The 19953-nt window shown below is 40.3% G+C and overlaps 4 protein-coding genes across 5 annotated transcripts in view; 3 read left to right on the forward strand and 1 right to left on the reverse strand.

The window, feature by feature from the left end:
- The window catches only part of map3k5 (mitogen-activated protein kinase kinase kinase 5), a 61021-nt gene extending 59053 nt beyond the window's left edge, over nucleotides 1-1968 (forward strand). Inside the window, exon 30 of the mRNA XM_031861770.1 lies at nucleotides 833-1968. Coding sequence (XP_031717630.1) covers nucleotides 833-893 — 61 coding nt within the window. The 3' untranslated portion in view covers nucleotides 894-1968. The remainder of the gene's footprint in view (nucleotides 1-832) is intronic.
- A 92-nt stretch (nucleotides 1969-2060) lies between these two features.
- lrp11 (low density lipoprotein receptor-related protein 11) lies at nucleotides 2061-8825 on the forward strand. The gene is made up of 9 exons (XM_031861771.1): nucleotides 2061-3335; nucleotides 4227-4384; nucleotides 5344-5485; nucleotides 5763-5888; nucleotides 5993-6175; nucleotides 6809-6976; nucleotides 7083-7139; nucleotides 7230-7322; nucleotides 7413-8825. The coding sequence occupies exons 1-9, from the start codon at nucleotides 2774-2776 to the stop codon at nucleotides 7565-7567; spliced, it is 1644 nt and encodes a 547-aa protein (XP_031717631.1). The 5' UTR covers nucleotides 2061-2773; the 3' UTR covers nucleotides 7568-8825.
- A 24-nt stretch (nucleotides 8826-8849) lies between these two features.
- pcmt (protein-L-isoaspartate (D-aspartate) O-methyltransferase) lies at nucleotides 8850-14848 on the reverse strand. 2 transcript variants are annotated; one of them, XR_004213236.1, is made up of 8 exons: nucleotides 14558-14848; nucleotides 12284-12388; nucleotides 12160-12191; nucleotides 11956-12060; nucleotides 11687-11807; nucleotides 10692-10777; nucleotides 10244-10486; nucleotides 8850-9766 (listed from the first exon to the last, which is right to left on the reverse strand). XR_004213236.1 is itself a non-coding variant. In XM_031861772.1 (8 exons), exons 1-8 carry the CDS (start codon nucleotides 14736-14738, stop codon nucleotides 9754-9756), a joined length of 813 nt encoding a protein of 270 aa, XP_031717632.1. In that variant the 5' UTR covers nucleotides 14739-14845; the 3' UTR covers nucleotides 8850-9753. The 2 variants fall into 2 exon arrangements, 1 of the variants encoding a protein (XP_031717632.1); XM_031861772.1 differs by having other exon boundaries at nucleotides 10317-10486; nucleotides 14558-14845.
- Nucleotides 14849-15547: 699 nt separating this feature from the next.
- Nucleotides 15548-19787, forward strand: nup43 (nucleoporin 43). The gene is made up of 8 exons (XM_031861656.1): nucleotides 15548-15758; nucleotides 16140-16262; nucleotides 16481-16558; nucleotides 17139-17301; nucleotides 17451-17586; nucleotides 17680-17831; nucleotides 17948-18064; nucleotides 18692-19787. The coding sequence occupies exons 1-8, from the start codon at nucleotides 15639-15641 to the stop codon at nucleotides 18919-18921; spliced, it is 1119 nt and encodes a 372-aa protein (XP_031717516.1). The 5' UTR covers nucleotides 15548-15638; the 3' UTR covers nucleotides 18922-19787.
- Nucleotides 19788-19953: the final 166 nt, after the last annotated feature.

Raw genomic sequence — 19953 nt, forward strand, 5'->3', positions numbered from 1 at the left:
AAAAAGTTGTATATTTTTTTCTCTTGCCTGCTGTAGGAAGTATTATTTTCTTATAATATGTTTTTGTATCCAGTTGTGGGCTGCCGGGAGATATCATTAATTTACAAGTTATAAGTGAGACTGTTGCGACAGTGAATTGTATGAACAGGAGGCTGTTAAATCCGTATTTGTCGAGACCTATTACAGTAATACAGATAGTCACTACTGTTGACTACAGTAGCAAGGCAGCTCGAACCTAAATCTACTGAATCGAGTAGCTCGAACCTAAATGAACTTAAATGAATTTGTTTTAAATACATAAATACATTTGCTGCTGCTTATCCGGGCCAGTTTGCATTAATTTCATTAATTATATCATCATCATAATAATTATATAGGAATTATTGTTGTACACTGCGGGGGAAGTACTGAAAGGAATGTGATTTAAATAATACTATTATCGTATCATCTACTGCTTTCATACTTTGGCCAATTTGACTGTGAAGCAGGTATGAATTACATTTTTTGTGGTATTAAAAAGGTCTTAAAAAGTATTAAATTGAACTCCATAGTTGCCAATGGAACCTGTTCTCTGTACTTTGTAAAAACCTTGCTTCATTAATTGACAGATAATGATGTTATGCACATACATGTACAGTCAGAGAAGTGCTTTCTGACTCTCAGGACAAGAGAAACTAAAATGCATTAGAAAATGATATAATGGGTAATTATAGACAGCAAATAATATTGAAAAGCTCAGTTATAGGACATATAAGAGTGTCATTTCTGTTGGTTAAAGCAGTAGCATACTGCACATTGTATGTTGTAACCTCTTTTCTCTGTCTCCTGTCAGAGGCGGGATCCTGTGTAAACTATGGAAGGCCATCACAGACTACAGGCAGAAGCCAACCTGAGGCCTTAAGTGGCAACAACCACTTGGAAAAGCCCGGACCTTTGTCCCAACAACTCCAGTATTCTCCTCTTTACCTCAGTAATTATAAGAGCAAGACTTTTAGGAGAAGAACCTGTGATTGCTGTGTACACAGAGCAGCTTTCCACTCACACATGACACTCTTGGACCGGTCTTGTCAGAGTATTTTCATAATTTTCTGGGGGGGGGGGGAAGGTCCTTTTGAAAGCAACAATTACTGAGAAGTGCCACTAGTTTTGCTATGCCTGATGGACATTACACAGCTTTTTGTTACAAGTGCGTTAAAAATGACAATTGGTGAGAAATATTGAAACTGTCCAAACATGTTTCTCCTGTCTTTACAAGATGTAATGTTTACAAAACTGGGGACTGACCGTTTTCTAATACAAGCCTGAGATACAAAATACTACATTCAAAATCATCTGTACTAATGTTTTTAACATCGGCATCTTATCACTACTTTATTTAAATGTCTTTTTAATTTAATTGCTATGGTAATCTGAAGGACGTCCATGCATGCCCTGTTTTTGTTTTTTGGTATTTTATCCATACTGAGACTTATTTAAATAGTTTTTCTCACATTTCCTTTTATAATACGAATCTACATTTTTATTTTTCATAAACGTGTAAATATTGTGTTACAGAATTATATGTGAACGACATGTATGTGCTTTTAAAACGCATTGATAAACATAGTTAAATCTCCATGAGTCTATAATGAACACGTGAAAAATCAATTGTATAGTATTGTATTTTCTAGTATCACAAATCATAGGATATATAATATTCAGTAAGTAATTTATATTACATTAAATCATTTACTCTTTCTTTTTTTTTGTACAGACAAAATTGTGCTTACCTTGCTTGTCTTGATATGATCATCAATCAGATGTAATGGAAAAATGTCCTATGAAAAAGCCTTGACCTTTTTTATTTTAAAAATATGATGTCAGAAATGGGGAACATAATCATGAGCAGTGTGTGTCAGTTTTGTTTCATATCTAAAATTATTCACGATTTTTGTGTCCTATTAAAAAAAAAATCTTGAAACTGTGAAAGAAATGTGTTAGAAATGTTTTTATTGTAACAATAGGCTGGTAAATGCAATGGTTTCTCTTTACTCATGTAGAAAAGTTACATATACTGTATATATTGACAATTGTCAAATGTTTTTTAGTCATTTTAAGTTATATTTCCATTTTAAAGCCATATATTAGCATAATGGTTTTATTAAATAAAAGCTGTAGTGGTTGTCTTGTCAAAAGTAACGCTCAATAAACTGACTAACAAAGATGTATAGTCACAAAATTCAGTAAGATTTCATAAAAAATATTGTAGCTTTTACATTTTAACTTGAGTAAGCTCATAGGCACAGAGTGATTCAACTGTTAAAATCAAATTTTAATATAGATACAGGCAGACAAGAGCCTCAAAATATTACAATAAAACAAAACTATTGAAAAGCTAGAGTAATGAAAATGTGAAAATGTCTCCCTGTTGTGTTCCCGTTTCTAAAGGCAAACACCTGTGGAAAGGTGGAGAGAGGGAGGTAAACAGAGCTGCAGGTGTGTCCTCGCCATATTTATCCATCACTGTGACGTCACTGGTTTCTGCTGAGCAGCCAAACGGTCTCGCGGCCGTCTTCCCCCTCACCATGACAACTACAGATTTCTAGCATCGTCAGAGGACAAACGGTTCGCTGCTCCGCTCGTGATTTGGAGACGATTACTCTGTAAAATACCGTGTTTTAAGTGAGTATTACGGGGATATAGTTCATGTAGGAAGGCCGTTTTTTCTCCCTGTGTGGTTGCGTCGGAGGCCAGCCGGAGGCAGAAGAGGGGAGACGCCGTTTAACAGAACAACATGGCTCTCTTTCAGCATCCCCGGCTGCTGCTGCTCGCTTGTGTCGTGCTGCTGAACGCAGTCCGACGTATCGACACCCGATCCTTGCCCATATCGGATCTGAAATCCAAAATATCGGGCGTAGAGGAGCTCTTGGAGGAATTCCGCAAGCAGCTCCAGCAGGACCAGACGTACCGGGCGGGCGATGCGCTGGACTCGTGCGTGGGCGACTTCAACGCCGTCGGGGAGCGCATCATCCGGACCAAGGCCTCCATCGAGCAAGGGGCCACCTTCCTGTTGGCCCCGGACCGGGTGTACACCTGGAGGGACTGTCTGCACGCCTGCTGCTCCCAGCCACACTGCACCGTGGCGGTGGTGCAGCAGGACCTGAGGCAGCCCGGGGACAGCCTCAGCTGCTACCTGTTCAACTGCACCTACAGGAGCAAAAATGTCTGCAGCTTCGCCCCGCAGCAGGGCTTCACCGCGTACAGCCGGACAGCCAACACCACGCAGGGACAACTCCCTGTTTCATCCAGCGGGGCAGCCAGGGGGCCCGGGGCAGGACATGAGGACGATACACAAGGTGGGAGGATGACGACAACAACCTGAATATAGAAAGTATTGGTCCATGTGATTGATAATGATTGAGATGATGTTGTGCATGCATGGATAGCCTGTTTGTGTTGATATTAAAATCCTGCAGGGCCATTTTTTACAATTATCCTGGATAGATAATAAGTTAGTTTTAGTTATGGACAACCAATCAATATGCTTACCCTTCTAGATGACATACCCATGGTTTATTCATTGAAGCTTAAATGATAGTCTTTAACGTTTCATCTTCAACTAAAACACTGCTGATTAAATTAAAATATATAACGGAGGAAGGAGCACAATATAAAGGTTTTTTTTTTACTTAACATGCAGATTTTATAGAAACATGACTTATAATGTAGGGAACAAAGCATTACGTAATGATTTGTAATGTGGTTCTTTGTTTTCTAGGAATGGCATAATGTATCATAGGACGGTTTAAGCAATATTTACTCTGATGTATCTATAGAACAGAAATTAGCCCTCCAAAGTGGGTTATCTAACTTTATAGTACTAAAGAAAACGTGTCTGCAGTCTCAGTTTATTCTCTCTAGTATGTAAGATAATCAAATTCAAACAGTCACTAGCAACTGCTTAATCTTGATAAAGCCGGCAGGCTGGGTTAATGATTTGCAACATTAGATAAGGACACTGAGATGACAATAGTTATCTTATTTGTTGACTTACTAGTGATACTGAGCTGAAATGATTGGTCAGCTGATTGATTACCGTTTAAGTAAAGTAAAAATACCAACTATTATCTTATTCAGCTTTTTCTAAAATGAGGTTTTGGTGCTAACAAAAGAGTGAAATTGAAATAAAGTAGCCGTGTAGTACACATCCTCTATTATCTTTTTTTTTTTCCTGTGTGATGTTCCAGATGTGGATGAGCCTCCTCGCAGCGACGCCGGACAGGATGTGGTGATCCAGCTGCCCACAGACTGGGCCGTCCTGGATGGACGGGACAGCGTGGACGACCATGGCATCGACCACTATGAATGGACCCTCGTCAAGGGGGACACGGCCATCAATATGAAGGTCAGTGCACGCCGATCGTCAAGCCAACATCTTGGTATTAAATGTTTGTATACAGGTTAATTTCGGCGCATCCATTTGAGTAATGAAAGCCTGAGAACACACACTAGAGGAAACACAGAGTGAATTAAGAAAAGATACAGGGGTTGCTCTATTGTTCTCTCTTCTCTCAGGGGATCAGCCGATTCTAACATTTTAATTTGCAGTATGAATTGTCACTAATCGCTCTCGCAGACACCAGTGTCAAATTGCTTGTTTGAATAAGTCAACAGGGCGGCTTGTGTCCAGAGCTCCATAATACCTTGCTGTATCAACAGAGATAAGAGTTTATTACGTCCCAACCTGCTCCAAGGACATCAGCCATGTTGGAGCCTGCCCGCTGTTCACAGCCATAGAGGCAACATGCGGAGTGTCTAATACAATGTGTCCTATACACTTAAGTAATTGAGATGTTGTTTTTTGGAAAGACATGTTGCTGCTGAAGTTTTCAAGAAGGAGTGAGCGATAGGAACATATAAACCTTCATATTTTTGTCCGCCGTAGATTGTATCCATCTCTTTAGCACCACAAGGTGTATTAGGTCGTTTTGGGCAATGATGTAAATACTGTATATAAGCAGGACTGTTTTACAGCAGTATTTGATTTTTTTATAAATGTGATGAAGTACAATTTTCAGGTATTTATTTTGCACCTCAATTGTATTTTTTTAATAGATTAAGAATCACAAACAAAGATCTTTTCACATTGTCTTGACACAAAAAGAAAATATCTGCACGACTACAGATTAGTAGGTGCTTGTAAGAGGGCAAATGTGTATTTTTATGGTGTTATGCAGTTATCTAAATAAAAAAAAAAGTATATTTTCCTCAAACAAATACTGTCTTAAAAAGTGTAGCCTACACTAACTTCAATCTGTGCACATGTGATTAATTAAAACCTGATCATTTCTGTATGTGTTGAAGGCGACTCATCCAGGGCTGCTGAAGATCAGCGGACTCCAGAAGGGAGTCTACTCCTTCCAGATGACCGTCACTGACACAGTGGGCCAGAAAAGCTCCGACAACGTCTCTGTTACTGTGCTGGCACCAAAACACCAAGCAGAAGGTGAAGTGTTCAACAAAACATGTATCTTGTGTGTGTGTGTGTGTGTGTGTGTGTGTGTGTGTGTGTGTGTGTGTGTGTGTGTGTGTGTGTGTGTGTGTGTGTGTGTGTGCAAAAAGTATTGCTGCTCAGCCAGTTTAAATGGCAGCACTGATGATGCTACAGCATTAAAGAATATATGTAGTACTTTCAACATTTTCTAATCATTAAGAGCTGGGTTTATGTGGTCCCAGTTTAAGACTGTTACAAATGTATAACTGTAACTTTGTTGTGCCCACAGTTTGTACAGGTCTCTGTTCAAAGTACCAGTTCAAGTGTGATGACGGCTGCTGTATTGACATCACGTACGCTTGTGATGGGAAGCAACACTGTCCAGACCGCTCCGATGAAATCTTCTGCCCAATCTGTAAGAAACCCTTGTTGTTTTGTAATGGTGAACATCTCATGTAGTCTCTTGTATTGTAAGAATCAGTTCAAGGAATTCGAGAACTTCATTAACTAGTTTTTTAGTTGACAGCAACAGGAAGTCAGTGACCCACCCTGCCGATCTGCCTCAGCCAGAGGAGGCAGAGGATGGCTCCATGCTCCAGACTGGGCCCAGAAAGAGCATTGAGAACATCATACCACCTCAGGACAGGAGCAACGCCGCTCTTCCACAAAGTCCCAGTCAACAGGAGGCTTCAGCCAGTCAAGGTAAAGGTTGTGTTCATGTTGAACACCTTAAAAAAAGTGTGTGATACAAAACAGAGTGCTCGTTCCAAATACAGGGTCGGGTGGCAATCTACAAGCATCACAATATGATCCTCCATCGCTGAGTCGTTAGTGCGGTACCCGTTTGTAAAGAGGCAGAGAGAGAGTTTTTAGTGCGTGTCTGGACATAGAAGCAGATGGAGGCCCTGTAGGCAGCCGTTGAGTCACAGCACTGAGCTCAAAAGGGCTGGCAAAGCCACAGGGACACTCAGCATTCCCTGGGAAAGTAGTTCTTTGCCAGCATCTTCTCCGAGGGCTGGAACAAAGCCCCTCTGTCCGCTCCGCCATCTGATCCCTGGATCAGGCTGAGACTGACCAAAAAAGGGCTTCTCCCCCTCCGTCGGTATTTTACGGCAGGTAGTACATTCTCAGGAGTCTTTTCTTCATTGTAAACAACTTCCCTTCTTTCATGTGAGATATTTAAGTTTATTATGTATTACAAAAAAACACTTACTGGTGCAATTTGTTGACAAAGTAATTAGTTTCTCATTAGCCACATCTTGTGCCCTCCATGTGAGGAGAAAATAGTTCAAAGTTGATGAGTGGTGTATTGTGCCTGACTCTCTCTCTCTGTAGATCCATGTGCTGCGTCTCCGGTTGTGGGACCCTGTAAAGGCACCTTCCCGCGCTGGTACTATGACCAAAATGCGGGAGAATGCAAACACTTCCTGTATGGCGGTTGCCAGGGCAACCATAACAACTTCCTCCAGGAAACTGACTGTGTCAGTGAATGTATACAAAAGAGTGAGAATCTGCTTCTTGTCAATTTAATTTTTTCAATCTAATACACATTTAACACATAAAACAACTGTAATTCTTTTTCTTTTGTTTTCATGGAAACATCTTTTAGGTCCAGCTTTCAAACCAGCAACTGTGGCTCCTCCAATCACCAAACAGACTGAGATAGGTAAAGCCAGAGCGCATTTCAATACAACTTTATTGACATACCAGTAAGTGTTTCCAAATCTATATTGTTTATGTGCCTTTTTCTTGCAAGCTGCCCCAAAAGTATCCCAGAGCCAGGCAGAGAGCAGCGTCCCCGTCTCCAAACCGTTTCCCGTGATAGGAGGGCATCCAGTACCAGAATCAGGTATAGTTTGAGTTTGTCTGTACCTCCTGTTCTTGTTTTATGTGTCATGTTCTTCCTAATTGTCTACATGACCTCTCTTTCCCCCTGAAGGTGCAATCCTTCCTCTGGCTCTCGGCATAATCATCACCGCTCTGCTGCTGCTCATGATCGGCTGTCGTCTCAGACTCGTTGGACACAAGCTGAAGAAAGCTCGACCCCTCACCACAGAGGAGTCCGATTACCTCATCAACGGCATGTACCTGTAGCCAATCAGCCGGGATCTGAGAAAGAGAAACACGGCCGTCGTCGCAACACAGCCTGAGCCGGAACGTTTTGAATTTGCACGCTGTGTTTCTTGCAGCCCGGTGTCTGTAATTTGTCCTCATGTCAGGTTGGAAACACCCCAACACGTTGCTGTCATGAACGTTTGTGAACATCGCCACACCGAACCCCTCTGACTGCTAAAACCGCTGCAGATGCTGCCTTTAAAGCCATTGACACACATTTAGACGCTTGTTAATTCACATTTATGTTGTGTGATTTTGAATCCACGATGGATGAATCGACATTTGATAATGAAATACTGCTGTCTGCATTGCCCCAATGACTTCTGGGATACATACAGTACAAGAGGCTATTTTGTGCCCTTGATTGAAATTCCTAAAACGCAGGTTACTTTGATATTAAACATTATTTGCACAAAAATATGCTGTATTTTTTGCCACTGGGTGGCACTAATGTGGCATGCCTGTGCTACACATGTTACTTGAGTTAACTGGCCTGAAGGGCAGAAACACATTGGAGTGCCTGTTATAGTGCACTTTTTTTGACTGATTAGGAATCAGCAACAAATTATTCTTTAAGTTCCTCAGAATCATACAAAGCCATAGTACATTATATTGGTCAAATTCTGTCTAAATTTTGTCGCATATTTTTTGTTATTAACCAAACTTATGTGGAGTATCTACTATATTTGCGCACATGTATTCCCTCAAAGTGCTGTATTTCATGTGAGATATTAAAGTGTGATAAAAATAAAACACTGGTGCGATCTGTTGACTGAGTAATTTACAACAATGCAACACTTTATCTTTTCCCACATGTTTAGCACATAATTAAATTACCATTGAAGCCTTTATTAGCTGTTTGTATAGTTTACAGATTGAGGGGTTTACAATTACACACAAACTATATGTAGTGTTTATTCCAAGACGAGACATATTAGTGTAAAAATGGTGCAATTAGGCTGTCATATATGGGAAAAATTTAAAAAAAAAAAATTAAATGTAGAAATCATTTAAGATCAGCAGAGCATCCATTACCCTTGATAAATAAAGGTTAGATAAATAATTAAAATACACAAACTATTTTTGGTGGCTGGTCATAAATGTCTTTGGGGGGGTGTGGTTGTGGCTAAACAATCGGGACTCCCGACCTCAGTATTTCTAACATACTTTATACAGATTACTATGACCTTATAACTAAATATATAATCAAACACTATGTTGCATCCTGCACACAAAGGATTAAACAACAAAAAGGCAGACAAAAACATAAGCATCTCTTTATTTTCATGTGCCATTCCAGAAACTGTGACAGCCAAATAGCATCCGTCATCCAAAACAAAATGTGCTTTTCGATTTAAAGAAAACAGACATTCATTTGCTTTATATTGTTGAAGTTTATTTTGGCAAAGCAGTGACTATCCCATTTAGTAACAGTCGCCAGAAGAGCCTGCGTTTAATCGTTGATGGAAAACCAGCGGCAGGAAGCGGAAAGCACAGCCCTGTATGTGCACGTGCATCAGTGTTGTTAGCACTCAGCTCTCTTTGGAGTATGTTCGGTGTGATCCAATGCGTTGCTTATTCTATGTGTAGAATGACGTAAGAGTGCTGCACATGAAACGGGTTGTGTGGGTCAGCCATTGTGTTGCCTGTGTGTACTGCTGGCAGCTCATATGTTAGCAGAGAAGTCTACGGTTAGATGTTACACACACATGCGCGCACACACACACACACACACAGTAGCTAGGTGAGTTATCTAAAGGATCCAGGCTTTCCTCGTCGTTGTCCTGTGTTCCTCCTACATTCAGCTTTGATGCTGCTGAAATGTAACATTGTAAAAACTGCTGATTGCATTTAAAATGGTAAAACCACAAAAAAAAAATCAAAATCAAACCCTAAAATCCAGCAGTTAAAAAGTATACACAACCAAAAGAATGCAGGCCTGAACAAAAAACAAAATGTCCTCTCCGATATTTCTGTGCGGAGCTTCAAGCAGTCTTTCTTCCCAGCGCCTCTGGCGGTCAACAATGACACTCTAGTCCATCGTTAGACTTAAACAAAAAGAGCATGTTTTGTTATGCTTTGAACAAAATGCCATGGGCTGTTTGACCCCATCCAAGTTCTCTCCAGGTTCAAACTTAAAGGTGGATTATGGACCGTCTTCCTCTTCAGAGTTCATCCCTGTGACAAACAGAAGTCAAACGTTAGCAAAAGGCAGACAAAGAAGAGCGGCATGCCAGAAACAACCATGCAAACACAAAGTCAAGAGTTCCAATCACATGCAAAATGCAGTTATCGTTTTATTTTTGTCTACATCTCACAGAAGATCAAACAGAATAGTGGCGGAGTTTGGTTTTAGTGCGTTATGAGCAGCCAAATCAACAAAGTGGTCATGCTCTGGAAAACCAAACATATGCCTTCACGCTGCAGCTATTTCAGTTTCCATTTCAGTTTTGGGTACCAAAACGACTATGGCTTCAAATTGCATTAGTCAAGCAGGTTTTGTTGAACCAATTTGGAACCGTGGAGTTAAAAAAACGATGGAGGAAACGTGCAGCTTAGTTGGTATGGTATGGAAGAAGCAAAAAATGTCAGAACAAGCAGCAAAATGCAGCCCCATTCGTGATCCGTTGCCTGCTCCATGCCACACCATTTCACCTTTTTGCCACTGTGAGAAGGAGAGAGTGAGAGGAGGAGATGGGGGGGGGAGAGAGAAAGAAGTCACTTCCACCTGGACCACTGCTTGTCTTTGTCTGTTAAAGGCACATAAATCACTCCCATCAAGGGCTTCATTTTGGTGCTGCCGTCCTCCAACTTGTCGTACTGCTCCAGCATCTGGTTCCCTCCCGCCGGGCCAACGGGCAGAATCAGCCGACCGCCGGGCTTCAGCTGGTCCAGAAGCTGAGGGACAAAACAAGGTACATGCAGTGAGTCAACAGCACGATGATGCAAAAGGACTGAACTAACATGTGCATTTCAAAAAAAGACATTCCAGGATTAAGAATTCCATCCTTTTTGAAACACAAGATGTGTGTGCATTAGTTTTTCTGCACTGGTATTGATTTGTTGCTTTGAATTGTTTAGTTGCAAGTATTCAGAAACTCACCGCTTGGGGGACATTGGGTGCTGCTGCGCCAACATGGATGGCGTCATAAGGTGCTTCCTCAGTGTGGCCCATCCGCCCGTCTCCCACTGAAAGACACACACACACACACGCAAAGTCATCCTGTTTCAAAGATATAAAGCTGGATGATAATATCTTCACTCAATACGTGGAATCTGTATCAGTAATGTGGCAATATGTTTGAGGGTGGAATCTCGTTTCTTTTGCAAAGTACATGAACACATCTGGAGACTTCTAAATCTACAACTGAAGTCTTAAAATAGCTTAATCTGATATCAGCCAAAAAAAACAACAAAGCAGCTTTCTGTTGTTACTTTCAGACTTCAAAGTGTTTGTGTTTTGTTTGACGTGTAGGCGCAATAAGCTGTAGACTCAGCCCACAACTTTCCAGGCTTCATAAACTCCTTCATGTTGGTTTTCTTATTTTCTCTTTTGCGTGGAGTTATTGCCTTTTTATAGTTAGTTTATTGAAACTTTGTGTAAATACTGACAGATTAAAATTCAAAAAAGTAAAAACTGTTTAGCGGCATCCAGCAGATGTTTGGTAGTTTTACACAAGAAATAACCGACACAGTGGAAAAAAATAGTTTTAGCTTTTTTGTTGGCTGGTTAAATTGAGGGGAAAATACTGGACCCATAGAAATAAAAATATTTCTGACTGGACCGAAAGTAAACATACGTTTGCCCAACCACACTCTTTTGCCTGTTTGTGTCAGCACTGCCACCCTCCTGCAGAGCAATTGAAAGCAGGCACTCACTGCTCAATTATTTAGCACTGCATGACCGCTCTACTCTACTGAGCTACTGTATGTTTGGTTGCCCACTAAAAGAGGAGACAGACAGAACTAAGAAGCATTACACTGTGGCTTGTCTTAAAAAAAAAAAAAAAAAAAAAAAAAATGTACAGACAGCTGACATTTTTACAACTCCGATAAGTTCCAGAAAAAGACAAAAACCTTTCATCAAAGACATCTTACCTAATAGCGTGACTCTGCCCGATGTTATCAAGCTGGGGTCATCTTTCTTCACATTAGTTACAGACTCATCTACCAGCTCCTTGATGTGATCAATTCCTATAACTTTCCCTTTCGCTCCAACCTGTAACGCACGAAGGGGACGGCACAACATTAGACACGTTTCCTCTCGTTGTATGCCGATTGGTTGACACGCCAAATAAAATCAGCTCAAATCAGTCAGAATGGCACCGAAGACAAATGGTCTGTGTTTACCGTCACGTGTGGCTCACCATTCGTGCGAAGCAGACGGACAGGATTCCACTGCCGGAGCCGACGTCCAAAGCTTTGGCTCCCTCGTACAGCTGCTCGTGTAGAAGCTCCAGGGCGTAGGCGTGCTGGGTGGAGGGGAGGCAAGCTTTACAAAAAAAAACTGTTCACACTTTGTGATTCACAGGCGGCAGAAAAACTGACTGAGAGTGTTTTTGAAGTCATACCATGTGTGGGGCGCTGATGGTTGCTTGATAGCCTTTTGGTTAAAGAGAGATTTTGTTAGTTCAGACCCGTATTGAGAGTCCAGACCGTGCGGCGATGTGCGAATGATGACGTGAGCAGACGTACCTATTGACTGCGGCGAGTCCATGTACGGATTACACCGAGAGAAGTGGGCTCGGTCTGTGGCCAGCATGACTTCATAGACCTTGTCGGACTTAATAATTCCATTTTCTGGGGATGCAAAAGAGTTTGTGTCATGTTGTGTTATGGAAACGAGAACGAGTACAAACACCAGGTAGGACTATATTACATCATCTTGCAGCAGATGCAAATGGTAATTCATAGAATTAAGGCATTACACAACCAATTACTACAGTTAGTGGTTCCTTCAGGGTTGTGCCATACGACAACATTTGCAGTGAGGATTGCTATATATGCCTTTGTTTATTAGACCATTGGGGGCACGACTGCTTTATGGCAACATTTTGTGACACTGTGAAGATGATGATTCACTGAATTCACCAAAAACAGACATTCTTGTCTGGCTTTCAAACCTTTTCAACAATTTCTCATTTGATTTTCCAGAAAATGTATTATATCTCAATATGTATCGATGTCGTGATAAAGGACTTTATCCATATCTGGGAGAACAGTGGAAACTACTGAGACCAAGTATGAAAAATCTGAGAAAATGTGGGACTAAATGAAGTACATGGGGAGGAAGTTCACAGCAAAGTGTTAAAGTTGATGGACGTGCGGTGGAAGAAACTTAAAAAACTCCCTAAAGAAGTGTTCGTGTCTTCAGAATGAACCCTCATAACAGGTTCCTGCAGCTGGTGCCAAAGGCAGGAAAAGCCAACGACAGCCGGCGCCGCTCTCATTACTGTCTCCGTTCGCCATCAGAGATATGTCACGCTTTAGGATACATTACAAATAAACCATGCACGCTGCTACGGGGACGTGCATGGTTGGTGACGCAGACAAACTTCATGTTGTTTCTAGGCTTTAACACGAAGTATTCATTTTAGATAGAGACGCGTCTAATTTTCCACCAACACAAAAGTGGGTGCAAGGTTTGAAAACAAATGCAACTGGGTGAACTACTACTGCTTTCAGTCATGAGCACTGGTCAGAAGGACACAAACAATTTAAAAGAAAAGTTGTGAATTAGCATGCATCCTGAGTGTGACCTGCTTAAATCCAGTTTATGCAAACTCTGGGTCCAGCGAAGTGTTCAATCAGAGGGAGCAGAAAATCAAAGTAATGACTAAGTTACAAAGTAAAGAGCAAATAGAATAAGAATATCTACAAATATACATATATATATATACTTTACTTGTTCTTGTGGATTTCCAGCATTTCCTGCATGACACAGCTTTATATACCGACGAGCTGGTTTCAACTTCCTTATCTTTTTTATTTTTTTTTATTTCACCATGCACGACAACAACATATAGTCAATAATAAACTGACACATTGAATCATATCTGGCAAGAAAGATAAAGAAAGGAAAAAGTGCAAATCATGCTTTTTGCTTTCGTTGAAAAGCAAACGCAGCATGACTGACCACAAAATCTGGTGCAATGCTCTGCGGACTGCACAGAATATAAATAGCCCTGGTAGGCACTTTATATTGAACCTGGACTTGCACACTTTGGTCTGAAGATGTCATCAACATGAATATAATTTTGATATCTGCAAGTTATCATGTCTGATCAGAGCTTGTATGTTGATAAAGTGGCACTCATTCACTGAAATCCCCTCTTAACCGCCCAATGCACTATCATCTGACTGCAGAATGTAACACTGATGGCATCGGTCATAGTGGACTTGGCACCGGATAGCACACAGTTACTGTTCTGTTTTTTTTTTTTGCAGAGCAGCAACTGACTGCCATGCTGCCATTTTCAATCACCTTCCAACAAAGGCAATGTAGAAACTAGCCTAACATCCACAGTTGTCCGTGTCACTCATGTGAAAGGAACGACACAGAGATAGTAGCCGTCAATGAATGTGGGCAGGGCACTTTGCAGCGCTGCTATGGCTAGCTACAACGTCCCAAATGACGCACATAGAGCTAGTAAGCTAAGATAGCCTAACACAAAGCTGAAGCTTCAGAAATAATCTGTAATTGGTGTATTTTTATTGTTAGTTATTTTTTTCCTGCAGCGACGGCAGGCATGCATGGCGCAAACGTGGTTTGGGAAAGGGGTGTGGAGAGAGGGAGAGAGAGAGAGAGAGGGGTAACGCGAGGTCAACAACATAGCTTAGCACCCAGCTAGCTAACGTTACGCTCCTCCTGGGTTGAAAGCTCAAGCCTAAAAACTACACCGATTCCGGGCGACCTGTCTGCAAAGGCGTCGGTGCTGCAGTCGTAAGAGAAAAAGCATGAGGACTTACTGCGGAGGTTGTTAACAAGCTCTGCGTGGCTGGCTCCTCCAGATTTCCAGGCCATTATTAAACACACTTTGCGGAGTAAGTATACAGCAGCCGTCAGTGCCGCGCCTGCGCCAACTGTTCTCCCGAGGAAGCTGACAACCTCTAGAGCGGACGGGGGAGCGGTGGAGACGTCACGAGACATTCAAAATGAACGAACACGCCCCCTGATACAAAACAGTGACATTGTTTTTTAATCAAATATTTAATCTTTGACTTTAATGTAAGCCTCGGCTAAAATTTAAACACAGGGAAAAAGCTACATCGCTCACTCAGAGAGTGTATAATCAGATTTGCCGCAGTAACATGGACGGTGGCCGATAGGTGGAGTGCGACACCTGTTAAAGTATTTTATTTATTTATATATTTATTTTAGAGCACAAAGAAAATATGCAAAAAATAGATTCATACAAAAACGGATATTTTTTCTATTTTATATATACTGTATATATGAAATCAAGATATTTTTTTATGAAGTAACAAAAGGGAAAAACAGACGAAGAGCACAAAAAGCCGAGCAGATATAGTTGTACACTTTCTTTAGTCTTTCTATTCATATCTAACATATATTTCAGTGATTGAAGTAGTTGGAAAAATAAGTATATATGAACATGATGAAACAGCGGAACAGCCTTTACACTTACAATTATGAATATGATATTTACCAAAAATAATCACAAGATTGAAATGTTTGCATCCAAGTTGTCCATAAAATAAATACCATTGAAATTAAATGACAGTTTTCCAACCAACTATGAACATCAGACCAAAACATATTAACGTATAAACATTTAGAAAATAAATGGTCAATGGTTTCAGCTTCTGAGGAACAAAAATACAAGGATCCACTTCAAAAAGACCTCAATATGATCCCACACTGAACCTGTGAATAACTGCGAAAAATCGCATGATTTGATAGTTTGACCTTGTTAAGCCACCGTAGTTACGTACAAAGTAGCAGGCGGGCACATTTCGGTTTGTCTCATGAATGCTAAGCTAACACCAGCAATCTTTGACTTCATTTACGGTGTTAGAAACTGTCTCTATGGAGAATATAAATGCGAAGTACGTTTCCCAGAAGATCAGTAAAACCAGATGGAGACTAGTATCGCAGTCGTCTTTGCAGCAACCAGATATCTTTGCGACTGGCTCGTGGGATAACGAGGTTGGCAAATTGTCATTTTACGTTAACAATAATGAGATTGACAAACTTCCTAGAATAATCTGGCAATTTTAGGTGGTTTTGCTAATTGACGTGCTTACGCATATTGTAAATGTCAAAAGGACTCAAGACATATTGTGAATTGTAAGGTGTTATTTCTGCGTACAAACAGTGCATGAAGACATTATTATATTATTAGCTTGAGGGAAGTGTTTAATTAATTAGTCACGTTATTTACTACTAAGCTATAAAGGCTGGCTATGTTAAATGGCTAATTAGTGACGTAAGACATTTTGGGTCGTGTTCTGCTTTACTTCACATTGACAGCAATAAAAACGAGTTAAAATTGGACTTAAATAATGTAAAGATGTGTGTCTATTACAGGTTAACAAGATTTCCTTTTGGTCCATTGGGAATCATGGAAGTTCTGACATGGACGATGGCTTTGAAGGAGACCCACAGCTTCTATGTGAATACAAGCATGATGGAGATGTTCTGGACCTTCAAGTAAGACACTGGTGGGAAAACGATAAAAGGGATTTGTCGCTGTCATTGTATTTTTTGTTTTTACAGAGAACAACACAATACGTTACATTGTTGTACCAAGAAAACAGGATCACACTCGTTAATGTAACATCTGTATTGATTTAAGACAGGATATACCAAATGTTACATTCCTACTTATAATGCGACCAACTTGTAAACTTTATTGATTTTTCTTTCAGTTTTTGGACCAAGACAGAATTGTCACAACGTCGTCAACTGGAGCAGTCACCATCTTTCGCCACCACCAAAACAGTCAGGTACACACTGATCTCTTATTATATCATCATATTATTATTATGATATTTTCACTCTATGCTTCACTTGGCACGCATCATGGCACAAACTGAGGATTTTATACTCAAAATGAAAACATGTTGGAAATATAAACACTGACGCAATTTGGTAATTAGAGATGGTGCATCTTTAAAGTCATTATTGTGCAAGACAAGAATATGTTATGTTAACAAACATGGGGAACTTTAACTCTAACTAGATAAACATTTGACCTGGCTCTTAACCCTGATCTTAGCAAGGAATAACTGGGGGTAGACTTGCCTAGCTTGACGTTTATATTGTATTTCTGAGGTCATCTGCCCATTGTGAAAGTCTGTAAGCATTAGAGATCAATATGTCTTCAAGGTATGTTATTGATGACTTTATAAACCCTAATTTAACATAACTAAAGTCACATCAACAGACTAAGGAATGGCTACACAAATATGTTGCAGTTCAAGGAAGTGAATGTCAGATTAAGTGCTTTACTGGATATAAAGCATACTTGTGGTTTGGTAAAGATTCAGAATGAGCTACAGTATGGCCTCTCTCTCTTGACTGCAGACAATATCAGTTTCTCAGCGCTGGCCGAGAGCGCATCATTACCCTTGTGACAACGCTCCCTGTACCGGTGTTGTGTGCAGCAGTCCTGAGATCGTTACAGTTGGTGAAGATGGCAAAATCATCGTCTTCAGAGCCGACCAGGAGGGAGTGATTCGAGTCATAGGTGAGATTGAGATTAAGCTGCTGTAGCCAGACCATCATGTCACGTTAAAATACAACACCGAATTACAATTCTTAGCATATGATGGCATCTTCGGGCCATGTGAGGAACAGAGAATAATGTGACGAATGTGTTTGTTTTTTATTGGACAGAGAATGCAGACAGCAGCACAATTCATGCGGTGACCTACCTAAGGACAACAGAGATTTTGACGGTGAACTCCATCGGCCAACTCAAGCTGTGGGACTTCAGACAACAGAGCAACGCACCATCCCAGATTCTCTCCTTGTAAGATCTCCTCAGTTGCTACCAACAAAAAGAAATGAGATCTCTAGATTCAGATTTTTATAAGCAGTTATGATATGTTTGTTTTCCTTTCAGGTCCGGGGATAGAGTCCCTCTGCACTGCGTTGACAGACATCCGAACCAACAGCACATTGTTGCCACTGGAGGGCAGGACGGCATGCTCTGTGTCTGGGATGTGCGACAAGGCAGCACACCCTTCTCAATCATGGAGGCACACACTGCTGAAAGTAAGATTTTACTGTGGGCAGAAATGTACAAGTTAATTCTGACGTGGTTGTATATTATATTTCACTTTTGCAATAACTTCTGCTTTGTTTTATTTACGTCTTTCTTTGGTTTTCAGTGTGGGAAGTCCACTTCCACCCAACCAACCCAGATCATCTGTTCACATGCTCAGAGGATGGTTCACTGCTTCACTGGGAGACTTCCACACATTCAGACATGCCCTCCTTCTTACAAGGCAAGTCAAACTGTTCTGTCTGCTATTCAGTCCAAAGAAAAAACTGTGATGTGCTGCCAAGAAACGGCATTTTAAAATGCAACGTAAAAGACACATTTTACTATCAGTGAAAAAGATGTGGGCTTGTCCATTCACAGTGAAGGCTGTTGGGGAAAAGGTGCAAAAAAGATAATATTCTTCTAACATGATGATCAGTTGTTTTTATTAAGTAGCACATAGTGTCGTTAAACTTGTGTTGGATGTTTAATTATTACAATGGCAAAAGACAGGTTTAAATGTTGTAGTTTAAATAGTTATGTGTTTTTGTCTGTTTTAAAGGATTGACATAATTTTAGAAATTGAGGGGTAGAATGTAAATAAGAACATTCACTAAAGTACTGTACATTTTAATTGAGTATTTCCATCTTAATTTCTGTCAACAGTAACCTCTGGCCTCCTAAAGCACTCAGCAGATTGTATCTGAAAATAGCTTCATCAAGAGTTGACAATATTGCAGCACAATCCTATAGAAATCTTAATCACATAATTTTATATCTTTTGGTTTTCAGAGCAATCACAAACAACTGAGTCGCAGCCTAAGGAAGCTACCCACCAAAGAAATAATAGGTTTTTATCATTGTTTTCCAGGTGGCAGGAACAACAGCATGACATCTCGCAGTGCGATGGCCCCGGCTGGAGGGAACCAGTCTCTCATCAACGCCTGGCTGAGCGGAGACTCCAGTAAAGGCCGTCTGGAGACGACCCACATGCTGCCCAGCCAGACGCTGTCTGTCAACAGTTTGGATGTACTTGGACAATGTCTCGTCTGTGGGACTGACGGAGAAGCCATTTTTGTCAATAGACAGGTCCCAGTTTAAAAGAGTTGTTACTGTGCAGGACAAGATGTGGATGAACATCTGTTTGTTTGTCATCAATGGTTCAAGGGTTTTGTAGATAATTCCAAGCAGTGTGTTTCAATGATACAACTTTTGTATGGATTTCATTTCAAACTGTTTTGAATAAGTAAATAAAAGCAAATATCTCATGAGCCCAGTGATGTATTTTGTAGTAAAAAGTAGAAATACACGGTAGATCATGCTTAGATTTAAATTTTACATATTATCTTGTCACATGGGATGCAACACCACCACCCTTAAATCCTTTAGTCCCTTTGTTGTCTTTTTTTTAATACTGTAGTTGCAGTTACTGTATACCTGCATCTTTCACATTAACCTGTCAAATACTGTTGTCACAATCACATTTAGTTCAAATTACCTCAGCTGAACTTAAAACATTCAATTTTCACTTTACCAGTGGTGTCCAGGAGCTACAGGTGAATAGATGGTCAAGAGGTGAAGTGAACAAAAGTTTCATCCGGCTAACTTGTGTGAAGTTTCACTAATAATTTTCCCAGTACTACTTCTGGTATTTCATTTAGAATTAAAAGTCCTAAGATGATTTGAAAGGGCGGTTTTGTGTGCATTCCCGATAATTAGCACTGAGAACTGAGATGATCCTGTTTTTAAATTGAAATTAAACAAAAATATTCCTTACCGATTTGGAGGTTTTCTGAGAAATGTATTAATCTATAACCGATTTATTTTACTTGCATGCGTTCTTTAATTATTTATTTATTATAGATCTCAGCTAACTAATGTGTTTTACTGTGGCATTATTTCTTTTTGAGAATGTGCACATTTACCAAGTGTTATATTTTATTTTCTATGTGATTTACATGATCTTCCGTTTTGGTCTATTTTCTTATTTTTATTTATATTTTACAATTACATTTTTAATGTATGTTATGGTCAAAATGTTCGAGTTTCTGAATATGTCTTTGTGAAGTTGCAGGATTGACATAGTTCCTACAACTATCCTCAGGAGTCCTCGTTTTATTGTGACATGTACAA

Source organism: Anarrhichthys ocellatus, unplaced genomic scaffold, assembly GCF_004355925.1.
Source record: "Anarrhichthys ocellatus isolate YVR2014 unplaced genomic scaffold, GSC_Weel_1.0 scaffold25, whole genome shotgun sequence".
In the NCBI taxonomy this organism is placed as follows: Eukaryota; Metazoa; Chordata; class Actinopteri; order Perciformes; family Anarhichadidae; genus Anarrhichthys; species Anarrhichthys ocellatus.